Here is a 15,575-nt window from a genome sequence, read left to right on the forward strand (position 1 = left end):
TCTATGTTAATTTAGTTATTTGGATGTTTTTGGATGCCTTTGTTGCATTTACATTTATGAAAATAAATTTTGCTGAAATTCATTCTGGCTTGCCTCCCTGCTTCCCTACGCTGGAATCCTCCTTTTTCCTCCTCACCACGAAAATGTGCCTGTCTGTCTGTCTATCCATCTATTCACTGTAAAAAAAAAATAACTGAAATTTACAACGAAACACTGTAAAATCATGACACACACACACGCACACAAAACTGTAAATAGAAAAACATGAATGGATGGATGGACTGTAGTATAAACTGGAGCCCGATCAATATGGAATTTTTTGTTAGGCCAATTCTATTTGGCAGGAAAAATTTTCAGATAACTGATTCATTGGCCAATTTAAAAAATATGAATAAAATAACTTCTCTTTTGGTCCCCTATGTATCCCAATGTAGCATATTTTTCTTCAAAAATTAAACAAACGGCCTTCGTTTTTTCCATTTGTTCATAAGATACATTTTGTATAGGACACACAATAAAATGCTTTGTGGCACCTGTTTGTCTCAGGAGACAGTGGAGTCTGAGTCTGGGTCAGTCCATTGAGTCCTGAAGAGGCTGATGCGGAAGGGTCTCTCCCATGTTGCTTCATCATGCACCATACATTTTCAAAGGGAGACAGATCTGGACTGCTGGCAAGCCAGACTAGTATTCACACTCTTTTACTACGAAGCCACGATCTTTGTAACATATGCAGAACGTGGCCTGGCATTGACTTGCTGAAATAAACAGGGACGTCCCTGAAAAGGACGTTGCTTTGATGGCAGCATATGTTGCTCCAAAACCTGTTTGTACCTTTCAGCATTAATGGTGCCTTCACAGATGCGTAAGTTACCCATGCCATGGCCACTAACCCATCCCCATACCACCCCCAATTTACACTTTGCGCTGATAACAATCCAGATGGTCCTTTTCCTCTTTGGCCCAGAGGACGCGACATCCATGATTTCCAAAATCAATTTCGAATGTGTACTTGTCAGACCACAGCACACTTTTCCACTTTGCATTAGTCCATTTGAGATGAGCTTGGGGCCAGAAAGGCCAGCGGTGTTTCCAGGTGTATGCCTTCACCTCGCATGGTAGAGTTTTAACTTGCATTTGTAAATGTAGTGATGAATTGTGTGAACTGACAGTGGTTTTCTGAAGTTTTCCTGATCACACGTGGCGATGTACTTTACACAATGTTGCCAGTTTTTAATGAGTCGAAGGTCACGCGCTTTCAATGTTGCTTGTCGCCCTTGCCGCTGACGTGCAGATTTCTCCAGATTCTCTAAATCTTTTGATATTATGGACAGTAAATTATACGATCTGTAAATTTCTTGCAATTGTACGTTAAGAAGGCGGCATGGTAGACGACTGTTAGCACATCTGCCTCACAGTTCTGAGGACCCGGGTTCAAATCCGGCCTTGCCTGTGTGGAGTTTGCATGTTCTCCCCGTGCCTGCGTGGGTTGTTTGTTTATATGTGCCCTGCAATTGGCTGGTGACTAGTTCAGGGTGTACCCCGCCTCTCGCCCAAAGTCGGCTGGGATAGGCTCCAGCACGCCCGTGACTGTAGTTGAGGATAAGCGGTATGGAAGATGAATAAATTCATGTATGTTAAGAAACTTTGTTCATAAACTGTTGGCTTTTTTTTTTTTGCTCAAGCACTTCCCTCCATCCTTGCTCGTGAACAACTGAGCCTTTTGGGGATGCTCCTTTTATACCCAATCCAATTAACCTGTTCACCTGCGGAACACTCCAAACAGGTGCTTTTGAGCATTGCTCAACTTTCCCAGTCTTTTGTTGCCCCTGTCCCATCTTTTTTGGAACATGTTACAGGCATCATATTCAAAATGAATGTATATTTACAAAAAAATAATCAGATTTATCAGTTTTCACATAAAACATATTGTCTTTGTTATGTATTAATTTGCATATAGATTGAAAAGGATTTGCAAATCAGTGTATTCTGTTTTTATATACTTTTTACACAAAGTTCAAACTTCATTGAAATTGAGGATTGTATTATACTGATGTCCTCTAGGATTATAAAGAAGTAGCGATAGGGGTAGGAGTAAATAAGTTTAACTTCTTCCTACTCCTTTGTGAATACAGTATGTATAAATTATATGTATATTTAACTTTATTTTTTGTTGAAATCTTGTTTGTTTCGTTGTTTTTCACATTTGGGGGAAAAAAAACAAGACAAAGACAAGATGTCAACCTCTAAGTAATAGCGCTAACTCGTGTTAAAACTGCAAAGTCAAACGGTGACATTGAGCATAAATGTGCTCCTTTTATGTTTAAATGTGATTCAAAACAACAGTAGACAGCTTTGGCAACCCCAGAGCAGGCAGAAGCTAAGGGGGAGATGTTAAAGTTTGCCCAAAGACCTTTGGCCTGTTTACCAAGTTGAAGACTCTCAGAGTGGAAAGGACCTCTTAACGGATACCAGCGGCCTCTTGCTGTTGTCTGCTGCCATTAGGGACGAGGAAAAACTCCACTGGAGTGGCTCAAAGATTAATATAAGAAACAACTAATTATTTGGCATACTGTCTTTTTCATCCTCTTGTTATTGAGTACATGTTTAACCCACCTGTTATGTATGGTGGCTTAATATGTGTAATCAACTCTGATCAATCAATTCAACTGATAGTCATGAATGTCAAAATGCTACTTTGACTGACTGACTACAAGTACAATGGTGCCTTGAGATATGAGTGTGATTCGTTCCGTGACCACACTTGTATCGCAAATGATCTTTCCCCATTGAAATGAACGGAAATGTCATTAATTCCATCCTGCCTCCAAAGAAAAACAAAACAATGCTTGTAATGTGTTTTGTAATGACAAAAATGGCACTCTATAATATTATACTTCATTAAAACATACAATAATTACATAATTAAAGAGAATGTAAAGAAATTGACCAGTTTATGCCACATTTTTGCTTCAATTCAATAGACATTGTGCTGCGCCTTCTGGTGTGTGCACCTCAGCCAAACAGACATACAGCTACAGCATGCTGTACATGGCGATGGTCTGAGCTACTCAGTAAGCTGCAGTAATATGAGTCATTCTTCACAGAGGATAAATAATGTATGCCTTTGAGTATTGTTACATCGTCGGTCTACATGTGTTGCTCTACCATTTGTGTTCAAATGTCCATTGCTTACAGGGTTATAACAACAGGACACTGATGCTTATATTGTTTGTTAGCATTAAGGAACTGCCATAAGGCAAAGCTATGTGGTTGCTTTAAATGCACAGCATGTAATTCTCTATTTTATGTTAAGTTTGACAGTAAATTCCAATTTGGAGTAGCATTAAAAGCTGGAGGGCTTTTTTGAACAATTGTCCACAATGTGCCCCACTGCTGCTGTTCATGATTTGATTTGAGTTGCGTTCACTGCCACCATACAGGGTTCATATCTTAAATTGTTTATCGTCCAAGCAAAAATATCGCCCCAACCGTGGCTCATATCTCGAACAACTAGTAAGTTGGGTCACTCGTCTCTTGAAGCACCACTGTAATAAAGGTTTTATTTCGACCGCTTCTTTACAAATCAAAGTTCAGACAACTTGAAATTAAACTATGTTGTTGTGTTCTATTTTTTCTTTTTTTTCCCTTTTTTCTAATATGGTTGGATATTGTTTAATTTACGTGGACCCTTCTAGCTGCTGTCAGCAAGCACAATTGCCATTATGGTCAACAATCCTTTAACCTAGAAATAGAAGTTGTTGTGTTTTTTTACTATCAGCTCAAATCTGCCTTATCAACATTGATATCATTGGCATATAATCAACATTGTCCCAGACTATCGTACCACTCGCGTGAAGTCTCTGCGCCCTTTGCACAATGGTCATTGCACCGGACTATTGTAATATTAGTCATTCAAACTGCTCTAAGTGCTAGAGGACTCTGCATTTTTTGCACAATTGTCCAAAAAAAAAAAAAACAAGTACCGGCATTACCAGATAACTAGCAACACTTTATTGGTCAATGACTGTTTTTCTCAATGTCTTTATGTCTCAAAAGTGTTCTCTGTCAATTGACTGTCTGTTGTCGTACTAGACCGGCTCCAATTACCGGAGACAAATTCCTTGTGTGTTTTTTGGACATACTTGGCAAATAAAGATGATTCTGATTCTGATCAAGATCATTTCCTTTTTAAAAGGCACATACCTAACCAACGTCCACTCATGTGCCCTTTCAAACCCAACTGTGTGACTCAAGCAGTGTTCCGACCCAAAGAGCCCCAAGAACAAAAACATCTACTCAATGAACTGGATCAATCGATGTCACTGGGCAGAATTCCATAGCTGGTGTGCTGTTATTTACATGCTTCGTACGCATCCTTCTTGCTCCATTTGGCCACATTTCAATTCTATTGTCCAGTGCAAAGGCCAAAACGCTATAGGGTAAAACAGGTCCCACTTATTTACCAAAGGTCTAATTATTTACCCAGCCAAACGCAGATAAGGACACCTCAGCCTGCAACACATGAAATTACATCTGGGTGAAAAAGTATCAGGGTGGATTAAATTGCTGCAATAAAATGAGACTTTTTGAGTACTAATAATAAAACAGCGTTAGACATCTTGCCTCTGCTTTACGAGTTGTCGTTACTAGACAAATAATTCCAAAACTAAGAACATTTGGATTTAATGGGAATAAACATCAATTACAATACGTAAGATTTTAAAGGAGGACGTGGACGTAAAACTTAACAATTGTTTTGAAAGCGCTGATAATCAGTGTGCAGTGTGTGTGTGCGTGCATGGGTGTGGGGGAGTGTGTGTTTGTGTGCTTGTATAGCTGCTGATTGGCTGACCAGAGAGGAGCCTCCTCTTCCCCAAAGCCAATGTCACGCCGAGTAAGCGACAGGATCAGATTAGATAGACAGGGGGAAAAAATCAATAAGAGCAAGCTAACCTGAACCAGTTCTAAGCTGCTTCACTGGAGGTGAATAGTCAAAAGGAGTGCTATACATTTCCTAAAAAGCCACAGTATAATATTAAAACTCAGTTACGGTTAATTGGATAAACAGCCGGGGTGTATGATGATGAGAGGGTGTTAAAGAGTGGCATTTTTTTCAATGGAAAAGCCCATTCTACAATTTATTTACTTTCTTTATAATACTTAACCATTGTGGTCATTTATATGTATTGTACTGTGCGAAGGTCTTTGGATACCACTAACTTTGTTGTTTCAATTAAATTTTTAGCAGTATTATTATATACACTGTAAATAGATATATTATACAGGTTTCACTTTGTTTTGTTAGCAATTTAATTAGATTGAAGTGAGGTTTCTGATATTGCTCAAGTGTATAAGGGTACACTAAATAGAGCAAAGGATGTTTGTTTTGTTCATAGGTTTTCCTGGTTATATTTTATTAGAGAGACCCATGAATTATGATGTGTAAACAGGTTTATCTCAACGAATTAGAACTTAATCTATGTCAGTAGTTCAATTCAATGAGTGTATATCATGGAGTCACTATTTCTGTTTTTTTGTTTTTTTTCAGTTTACATTTTAATAAAAGGTCTTAATACTTAGGACTTAATTTATTTCAATAGTTCAGCTCAATAACTGAAACTGGTACACTATAGAGTCACTAAGAAAATATTTTGATCTTTTTTTCTTTACATTGATGTTTATAGGTTACAGCTACAGTAACATAAAACTCCAAATTGACTTATTATTTTCATAATGATGTGTTATACAAGATGTTAAGTTAACAGAGCAAAACAAACTAATGGTGGCCTAATATGTTGACAATAGTAGTCTATCAAAAAGCCACAAATACATGTCAATATCCAGTTTAAATGCCCTCCACTGTCATCCAATGACGCACACCGCCCCATGCCCAATAGGTCAAAGACCTCTTGTCTTTCAAAACCTTTAGTCGAAAACATGTGTGGGGCTCAGAGCTCAGCTTCAGTCTTACCCTGGTGGTCGAAGGCGGTGCAGGCTTCCCAGGACACCCAGTCATGATGCAGCGGACTTTGTTCAGCCGGAGGAGCGGGCTCCTGGCCCAGCAGGCGGCCGCGGCCCTCGACGGCCCCCTCACGCAGCGCATGGACCACCGCTCCATGTCGTCCGTCACCATCCCCCCGCCGGCGTGCATGCTGCGGCCACTGGAGGCGCCTCTACGCTACTTGTTTGGACCGGGACCCTCCAACGTCCCCCCGCGTGTCCTGGCTGCGGGGGCCAAGCCGATAATTGGTCACCTGCATCCAGAAATGTATGAGGTAATGCACTTGTTTGAGGCTTTTTATTTAAAAATGATGGTAGTATCATTTTAATCATACTTGACTGACTGTCATTAAGATCTGTGTCACTCTAATCCCTTCTTGCATACTTACATGTATTGATTCTGTGGAGTTGAATGCAGGCATTCTCTAAATTTTTGTAGCTGAAAACAAATATTTCGCTCTCCAAGTACTACAATCATAGCGAACAAGATTAAAATACCAAAAGTATACAGTAGTAGACCTAAGTGTTCATCAAAAAATAGAAATAGGTTATATAATATATTTTAAGCCACTGTAACATTATGCAGTTTGAACATTAACACTGCGCTTAAATATTAGAACATTCAAAAAAAGACTTGAGTGATTCAATTAAAAATAAATTGCACACGAAAGTTCAATAATATTTTTAAACAAGCAGTTACAGATTAAATGCTAATTTATTGTACTTAAAAGTTAAATAAAACTGTACTAGAATATACAAAACTGGAAAACTATATATAAAAAAAAGAACGTTATAAAGATATAAGAAAAGTAAATTTATATTTGTAAGCCACTGTAATTTGCATATCTGTTGACCAATACTGGCCACTCATGCCAGAGTAGCATCTGTCTCATTTGCACACTGATTGAGGAGTATCTGCAACATTTGCACAATCAACATTGTCCCAGATTATCACGCGACAAGTCACTTTAAACTGCATACACTCCTTGAAGTCTCGGCGCCCTTTGCACAACGGCCATTGCACCGGACTATTGCGAGATTAGTCATTCGAACTGCTCTAAGTGCTAGAGGACTCTGCATTTTTTTGCACAATTGTCAAAAATAAATAAATAAAGATTGTACCGGCATTACCAGATAACTAGCAACCCTTTATTCGTCAATGACTGTTTTTCTCAATGTCTTTATGTCTCAAAAGTATTCTGTCAATCGACCGTCTGTTGTCGTACTAGAGAGGCTCCAACTTTCGGAGACAAATTCCTTGTGTGGTTTTTTTGGGCAAATAAAGATGATTCTGATTCTGAAATATAGGAACATTTTGAAATAAATGCTTAAGTGATTAAATTAAATGTTTTTAACACTGAAGTTTAATAACATTTTAAACATTTAAAGATTAAATGCGGGTGGCACGGTGACCGACTGGTTAGCACATCTGCCTCACAGTTCTGAGGACCGGGGTTCAAATTAAGTCCCGCCTGTGTGGAGTTTACATGTTCTTACCGTGCCTGCGTGGGTTTTCTCTGGGTACTCCGGTTTCCTCCCACATCCCAAAATTATACACAGTAGGTTAATTGAAGACTTTTAATTGCCCATGGGTGCGAATGTCGGTGCGAATGGTTGTTTGTTTATATGTGCCTTGCGATTGGCTGGCGACCAGTTCAGGGTGCACCCCGCCTCTCGCCCGATGATCGCTGGGATAGGCTCCAGAACGATCGCGACCCTATTGAGGAGAAGTGGTACGGAAAATGGATGGATGGAAAATCAAATGTAAATGTATTGTGCTTAAAATTTAAATACAACTGAACTGTACTTAAAAAAAATTATTGTACTTGAAAAGTAAAAACAAATATGCTACTCTAACCCAATAAATAAATACTTCATTCTCATATATACTTGATAGTATTTCATGTTTTAAATTGAAATTTTATTTGTATTTTTTTCAATGATTCTTTTGCATACCACTAGAGAAAGCCTGCATACAACATTTTGAGAATTACTGGTTTAATACATGCAACAAAACAATAAAAGTCATCACAATTCCTTAATCTGTTGCTAACAGAACCCATTTGGGACGATGCTAAGACATGCTGTGCATCCTCTTTGCTAATTCCCATCCTATGTTTTTATTTTTAATAAGTGTTGTCAATATTAATATTAATTGAAAACAGGGAGTGGTTTGTGTGTGTTTATGTGAGAGTGTAAATGTCTTAAATTGGTGTTTTAATGTGTACTTTGTTTTTATGTTAGATCATGAACGACATAAAGAAGGGGATTCAGTACGCCTTTCAGACAGAGAACAACATGACAATATCCATGAGCGGCTCGGGGCACGCAGCAATGGAGTGTGCAGTATTTAACACGGTGGAGCCCGGGGAGAGCGTCCTCATCGCCAACAATGGCATCTGGGGGGAGCGTGTTGCAGAAATTGCAGAGAGAATGGGTACGTTAAAAGATTCACTGTAAGAAATGGCACTTGACATTCGGCCGAGTCACTGAATTGTGTTTTTAATTCATAGGTGCTAATGTACATAGACTTGAGAAAACACCAGGGAATTATTTTAGCAACAAGGAGATTGAACAGGTAAGAAGAAGCAGAGTGAAATAAACATTTTGACCAGTACAGTGCTGCCTTGAGATACAATTTTAATTTGCATTAAGATAAACGGACTGTTGTAAGGCAAAGCAATGCAGTTGTTTTAAATACGCAAAGTGTAATTGGCTTTGTTTGACGTTTAGTTTGACAGTAAACTTCAACTGGGAGTGGCATCAAAGAGCCTGAAGCCTCTCTTTTGAAAAAATGGTCACTATCTGCCAAATGGCTGCTTGTTGTGACGTGAGTTGGTATGACAATTCATTTCCTTGAATCCTTGAAGTTACTGCCGCCATACAGCACTTATCTCTTAAATTTCTGCTCACAATTTAAGGCAAAAAATAGGCGAAACAACAGCTCGTATCCCAAAATCTCATAAATCGGGTCACTCGTATCTCAAGGCAACACAGTGTATACATATATATATATCTCCATCCATCCATCCCCAGCCACTTCATCCAGCTCTTCCGGGGGGATCCCGAGGCGTTCCCAGGCCAGCCGAGAGACATAGTCTCTCCAGCGGGTCCTGGGTCGTCCCCGGGGTCTCCTCCCGGTGGGACGTGCCCGGAACACCTCACCAGGGAGGCGTCTGGGAGGCATCCAAATCAGATGCCCCAGGCACCTCATCTGGCTCTTCTCGATGTGAAGGAGACGCGGCTCTACTCTGAGATCCTCCCGGATGACTGAGCTTCTCACCCTATCTCTAAGGGAGAGCCCGGACACCCTGCGGAGGAAACTCATTTCGGCCGCTTGTATCCGGGATCTTGTTCTTTCGGTCACGACCCACAGCACGTGGCCATAGGTGAGGGTAGGAACGTAGATCGACCGGTAACTTGAGAGCTTCCCCTTTCGGCTTAGCTCCTTACCACAACGGACCGATACAAAGTCTGCATCACTGCAGACGCTGGATCGATCCGCCTGTCGATCTCCCGTTCCATTCTTCCCTCACTCGTGAAGAAGAGCCCAAGATACTTGAACACCTCCACTTGGAGCAGGATCTCATCCCCAACATGGAGAGGGCACGCCACCCTTTTCCGACTGAGGACCATGGTCTCAGATTTGGAAATATATATCCATCCATCAATCCATCCATTTTCTGAGCCGCTTCTCCTCGCTATGGTCTCAGGCGTGCTGGAGCCTATCCCAGCTATTATCGGGCAGGACGCGGGGTACACCCTGAACTGGTCGCCAGCCAATCGCAGGGCACATACAAACAACCAACCATTCGCACTCACATTCACACCTACAGGCAATTTAGAATTGTCAATGATATATATATATATATATATAATTAAAAAAAATAAAACAAGAAATAAACCAACATTCTCCAAATGTTTGCAGGCTATAAAGAAACACAAGCCGGTGCTTTTCTTCCTAACACACGGAGAGTCATCTGCGGGTTTGTGCCACCCAATCGACGGCATTGGTGACATCTGCAGAAAGTGCGCCCCCTAGTGCACCTGTCTCATTGCGCAAATGCATTCGGGCAACTCCACTTGTTATTTCTCATTATCTGTGTTGTCTTTTTAGACACGGCTGCCTCTTCCTGGTGGACACTGTTGCATCACTTGGGGCTGCGCCCATTTTTATGGATCAGCAAAGTAAGACAATTACAAAAAAGAAGTATTGTGCAACATCTTATATACCTTGTTATGAGTAGTGCATCCTGAAAAATAATCTTTCTAATTGTTACACTAATAGACATTGACATCCTGTACTCGGGTTCTCAGAAGGCATTGAACGCACCGCCTGGCACGGCTCCTATCTCTTTTAATGACAGAGCATGGTAAGGAACGACTTCCCAAATACGCCAAATATTGTAGGCCTTGGTATTAAAGTGTACCCACTATTGTCTCTGTTTTCAACCCTGCACAGCCACAAAATGTTTAACAGAAAAACAAAACCAGTCTCGTACCTCTTTGACATGACACACTTGTCCAACTACTGGGGCTGTGATGGCAAACCAGCCAGAATGTAAGTTCACCAATGTATTACTATCAATCCATTAATTGATTTACCACACTACTGCAGATGCACTATGATTGCTGAAAATAAATTTCAAATAGAACTGAACATTAGGCTACAAATGTATTCATGGTTTTTGTATGATTTTTTTTTTTTAAAGGTACCACCACACTGGCCCAGTATCGGGTTTCTTTGCCTTGAGAGAGAGTCTGGCTATTCTGGCTGAAAGGGTACAAATAAAAAAACTATTACTACTAGTAGCCCAACACAATGTGTCACCGGACTCTGGTCTTGTGATTTCTTCATATTTCAAAAGGATTGCCATAGGAAATACAGGAGCTCCCCGGTTAAGGACGATTCTGATTTATTCAGTCTTATGTGGAGTTATGTCGCCACCGTAGGAACAGAATTCCATCATAACCTGAGGTCCCCTCTGTACCTGCTAAAGAGCAGATTGAAAGGAGTACCCCCAAAACAAAACAACAACCGAAAGAGACTGCAGTGAACTGTTGGGTCAACTCCATCTCCAAACTTAAACCCTATAGAGAATGCATTTCATCTGCTAAAGATGAAACTGAATGGAGTAACCCTTTAAAAACAAACACAACTGAAAAAGTTTGCGGTGGACTGTCCCAAAATTTCCAAAACCTAAGCCAGGCAAATTTGGGTTACACCCAAGGCTTCACATCAACACCTGCAAACCCACTAAATGCGGGTGATTTTCAGAAGTGATGGGTAACACCACCATTCCCACTAGCCATTTAGGCTGTTTGAATTATATATATATATATTTAGTTGAAGTTTTCTCAAAACAACATCTGTATAACAAACCAATTGCAATGTGAGACTATGACACTGCAACTCCCATGAGCAATGCCTTCAGTGTTTGGTCATTGATCCATTTGTGAAACCTTTTGCTGACGTCGAAAGAAAACAAACAGCAGGAACCCTGATGACACGAAGAAAAAGGAGACAGAAAAGAATAATTTTCATTGAAAATATTTCAATCGGGAAACATTTCTGTCAGTATCCTGTCAGTATCCCTCGTTGATGATTGGAAACCAAAACTGTGGCTAGTAAAAATTCTGAGTGGCTAGTACTATGGGAAACCACGAGCCACAATGGCTGGTGAGCAAAATGGTTAATGTCAAGACCTGGTTACACTGTAGGAACAAATGATCCTCATGAAACTCATGATCCTAGTTTGAAACCTAAATCAGGCTGAAAACATTAATTTTAAACACTAACCCTAGTTTGAAATTGTAATTTGATATCCGAATCTTATAAACTTTGAAACCCTAACCCTGACTTTACACCCTAATTTGAAACCCTAAATCTAACAAGAAAACGTAACCCTGTATTAAAATCTGAATTTTAAAACCAAACCCTAGTACGAAACCCCAACCTTGACTTCAATCCCCAATTTGAAACCCACGCTATCTTGAAACCCTAATTCTACCTTGAACCCTATACCGTGGCTAGAAACTCAAATTTTAAACCCCAGTTTTCAACCGGAATTTAATACCAGAAACCTGGTTTCACAAGGATCGAATTTGGACTGCAAGATGGGCCTACAGTAAATAGAGTTGTTATGATGGTGAACAAATAAACTCAATTTCTATTATATCCTATAGGATTTTTTTTTAAATATGAACTAATCTAAGGTTGACCAGCATCCTGCTACAGATTGTGTCTTTACGTGATATTAGGTTCAATTTCCAGTTGTTTGGGTATAATTTCTTAATTGTTTCCTCTTTGCCATCACTAGTACCTGAAGCCAAAGTAAATGCAAAAAAAAAAGGTTGAAATACTCACTGAGTCACACTCTAGGGTCTGGAGGAGTCTTGGAGGAAACACAAAGAGGTGGCAGCCTACCTGTACAGAGGACTTGAAGATTTGGGTCTCAAACTCTTCATTTCTGATAAGGTGAGGCAGACGAAATAAGTAAAGAACACACATGGAATAAGAGAAAAAAGACAATATACGATGTAGGTTTTTTTTGGTCGAATTTTTTTAGTACTTACCTCTTTTCTCAATGTTGATATTGTGAAATTGTCTGCAGGATTTGAGACTTCCCTCCGTTACCACCATTGCCATCCCTGAAGGCTACGATTGGAGGGAGTTGCTGGTGTACATCATGAAGAATCACCAGATGGAGATGACTGGAGGCCTTGGGCCTTCCATTGGCATGGTGAGCATCTGCTGGAAACATTTGAATGGGTTTAAAGCAGTGTTGGGCTGTGCATTTTGTACCTGCTTTCTGAATGAACCTGCTCCACTATTGATCTTCAAGACCATAATCTCAGGTATGCTATTTTCTTTCCATTAGGTGATGAGGATCGGACTGATGGGCTACAACTGTGAGAAGAGTAATGCTGACATGGCGCTACACGGCTTGGCGGATGCGCTGAAAAAATGTAAAAAAAGCAAGGCTTAAAAAGGAGAACAGTCTCAGAGACCTTGATGACCGACCAAGGACAAAGGAAAAGAAGCAGGGACTGCCGATGATAATGCATAATCTGTTCTTTTGATTGCAAATGGGTTGCAAAAATATAGACTTGGGTTTATTTTCTATTTTGAGTAGTATTTTTGAAATTAATGACAAATAGACACCACATGGTCTATTTGAAATGCACTGATACCTGTCAATAAATGTGGACTGATTAATCAATCTGTGGGATGATTGTGTAGTGAAAAGCAATATATTATTGAAAAAACAGGGGCAAAAGGTTCATAATTTTCATATTGAGTCCAACAAATTTTTTTGGGCCTAAACCTGGGGTCCCTAACACACTACACCACACCAAGGTGGCGTCCAGGGGGCATCCTAACCAGATGGACTGCACTCTGAGCCCATCCCAGACGACCGCGATTCTCACCCTATCTCGAAGGGAGAGCCCGGACCCCCTGCGGAGGAAACTCATTTCGGCCGCTTGTATTGCGATCTTGTTCTTTTGATCATGACCCGCAGCCTGTGACCATAGGTGAGGGTAGGAAAGTAGATAGATGATCATGGTTTGATGAAGCCATCCGAACCTCATCATCTGCAAAAGGCAAAAAACGCGACCCCCTCAACACACCGGCTGCGCCTAGAAATCAGATTTAGAATTAGAATCAGAATCATCTTTATTAGCCAAATATGTCAAAAACACACAAGGAATTTGTCTCCAGTCCTCTAACACTTAGAGCAGTTTGAAATGACTAATAGAACAATAGTCTGGTGCAATGACCATTGTGCAAAGGGCGCCGAGACGTCAAGATATGCATACAGTTTAAAGTGACTAGTAGTGCGATAATCTGGGACAATGTCGATTGTGCAAATGTTACAGATGCTACTCAGTCGATTGTGCAAATGTTGCAGATGCTGCTCAGCCACATGAGTGGCCAGTATTGGTCAACAACAGATACGCAAATAGTGCAGCGTGGCGAGACTACTACAGTGAGTGCATGAGTAATGTATAATTGGCCCGACAGAAATGTGACAACAAACTCAAGACAAGAAATGGTCAGCATGCTGAAATGGAATTGTAAATTAACTGTTTAAGACGTTAATAGCAAGGGGGAAGAAGCTGTTGGAATGTCTGCTTGTTTTAGTTTGCATTGTTCGGTAGCGTCTACTTGAGGGAAGGAGCTGGAAGAGGTGGTGACCAGGATATGGAGGGTCCAGGAGGATTTTGCATGCTCTTGTCTTAGTTCTGGCAGTGTCCAAGTCCTCAAGGGTGGGTAGGAGGATACCAACAATCTTTTCAGCAGTTTTGATTGTCCGTTGCAGTTGGAGTTTGTCCTTTTTTGGAGCAGCACCAAACCAGACTGTGATGGAAGCACACAGGACTGATTCGATGACTGCTGTGTAGAACTGCCTCAACAGCTCCTGTGGCAGGCCATGCTTCCTCAGAAGCTGCAGGAACTACATCCTCTGCTGGGCCTTTTTGAGGATGGAGTTGATGTTGATCTCCCACTTCAGGTCCCGAGGGACTGTAATTCCCAGGAACTTGAAGGTCTCGACTGTTGAAAGAGGGCAGTTGGACAGCGTGAGGGGCAGCTGTGGCGAAGGATGTTTTCTGAAGTCCACGATCATCTCTACAGTCTTGAGCGTGTTCAGCTCCAGGTTGTGTCGGCCACACCACAGCTCCAGCCTCCACTTCCTGTCGATACGCAGACTCGTCACCGTCTTTGATGGGGCCGAAAGTGTCCTTTTCAAATCTGCAGTAGAAGGTGTTCAAGTCGTCGGCTAGTCTTTTATTGTTCTCAGCTTGGGGGGTTGGTCGCTTGTAATTGGTTATCAATTGTAATGCATGCCAGACTCATTTAGAGTTCTGTCTATAAAGGTAATGAACAGAATCGATGACAAAGAGCAGCCTTCGCAGAGTCCAACCTTCAATAGAAACAAATCCGTCTTACTGATGGAAATGCTGCCCAGACTATGGCACCACTCGTACAGGGACCAAACAGCCCTTATCAAGGGTTCTCGTACTCCATACTCAGGGAGCACCTCGCACAGGACCCCTGATGGACACGGTCGAATGCCTTCTCCAAGTCCACAAAGCACATGTAGCCTGGTTGGGCGAACTCCCATGCATCCTTGAGGATCCTGCCGAGATTGTAGAGCAGGTCCACTGTTGCGCAGCCAGGACGAAAACCACAATGCTCCTCCTGAATCTGAGGTTCGACTTACAGACGGACCCTCCTCTCCAGAGCCGCTGAATAGACATTACCAGGGAGGCTGAGGAGTGTGATCCTCCTATAGTTGGAACACACCCTTCCGGTCCCCCTTCTTAAAAAGGGGGACCACCACCTTGGTCTGCCAGTCCCTGGGCACTGTCCCTAACAGTCCCTCCCAACAGTCGATTCTCTTAGTTTTTACTTGGCTGCACTGCTTCCAGTATGCGTATGTAAGATTTTTTGTCTATGCAGATTTCAGCCTCTATGTATTGCCTAATCTGCCCAGGACCTTAACAATCATTAAGGTTGCCCATGTAACATAAACTATACGAGCAATGGGACTGTGTCTTTAACCAATCAG

General features: G+C 41.2%; 1 protein-coding gene across 1 annotated transcript; it reads left to right on the forward strand.

The window, feature by feature from the left end:
• The first annotated feature begins 6,014 nt into the window (after positions 1-6,014).
• On the forward strand, positions 6,015-13,034 carry agxtb (alanine--glyoxylate and serine--pyruvate aminotransferase b). Its single transcript, XM_061694507.1, has 11 exons — positions 6,015-6,275; positions 8,245-8,437; positions 8,514-8,578; positions 9,929-10,029; positions 10,118-10,188; positions 10,289-10,373; positions 10,463-10,561; positions 10,713-10,782; positions 12,383-12,478; positions 12,615-12,743; positions 12,882-13,034. The coding sequence occupies exons 1-11, from the start codon at positions 6,015-6,017 to the stop codon at positions 12,987-12,989; spliced, it is 1,278 nt and encodes a 425-aa protein (XP_061550491.1). The 3' UTR covers positions 12,990-13,034.
• Positions 13,035-15,575: the final 2,541 nt, after the last annotated feature.

The sequence above is a fragment of the Phycodurus eques genome, chromosome 13 (genome assembly GCF_024500275.1).
Source record: "Phycodurus eques isolate BA_2022a chromosome 13, UOR_Pequ_1.1, whole genome shotgun sequence".
NCBI classification, from domain to species: Eukaryota; Metazoa; Chordata; class Actinopteri; order Syngnathiformes; family Syngnathidae; genus Phycodurus; species Phycodurus eques.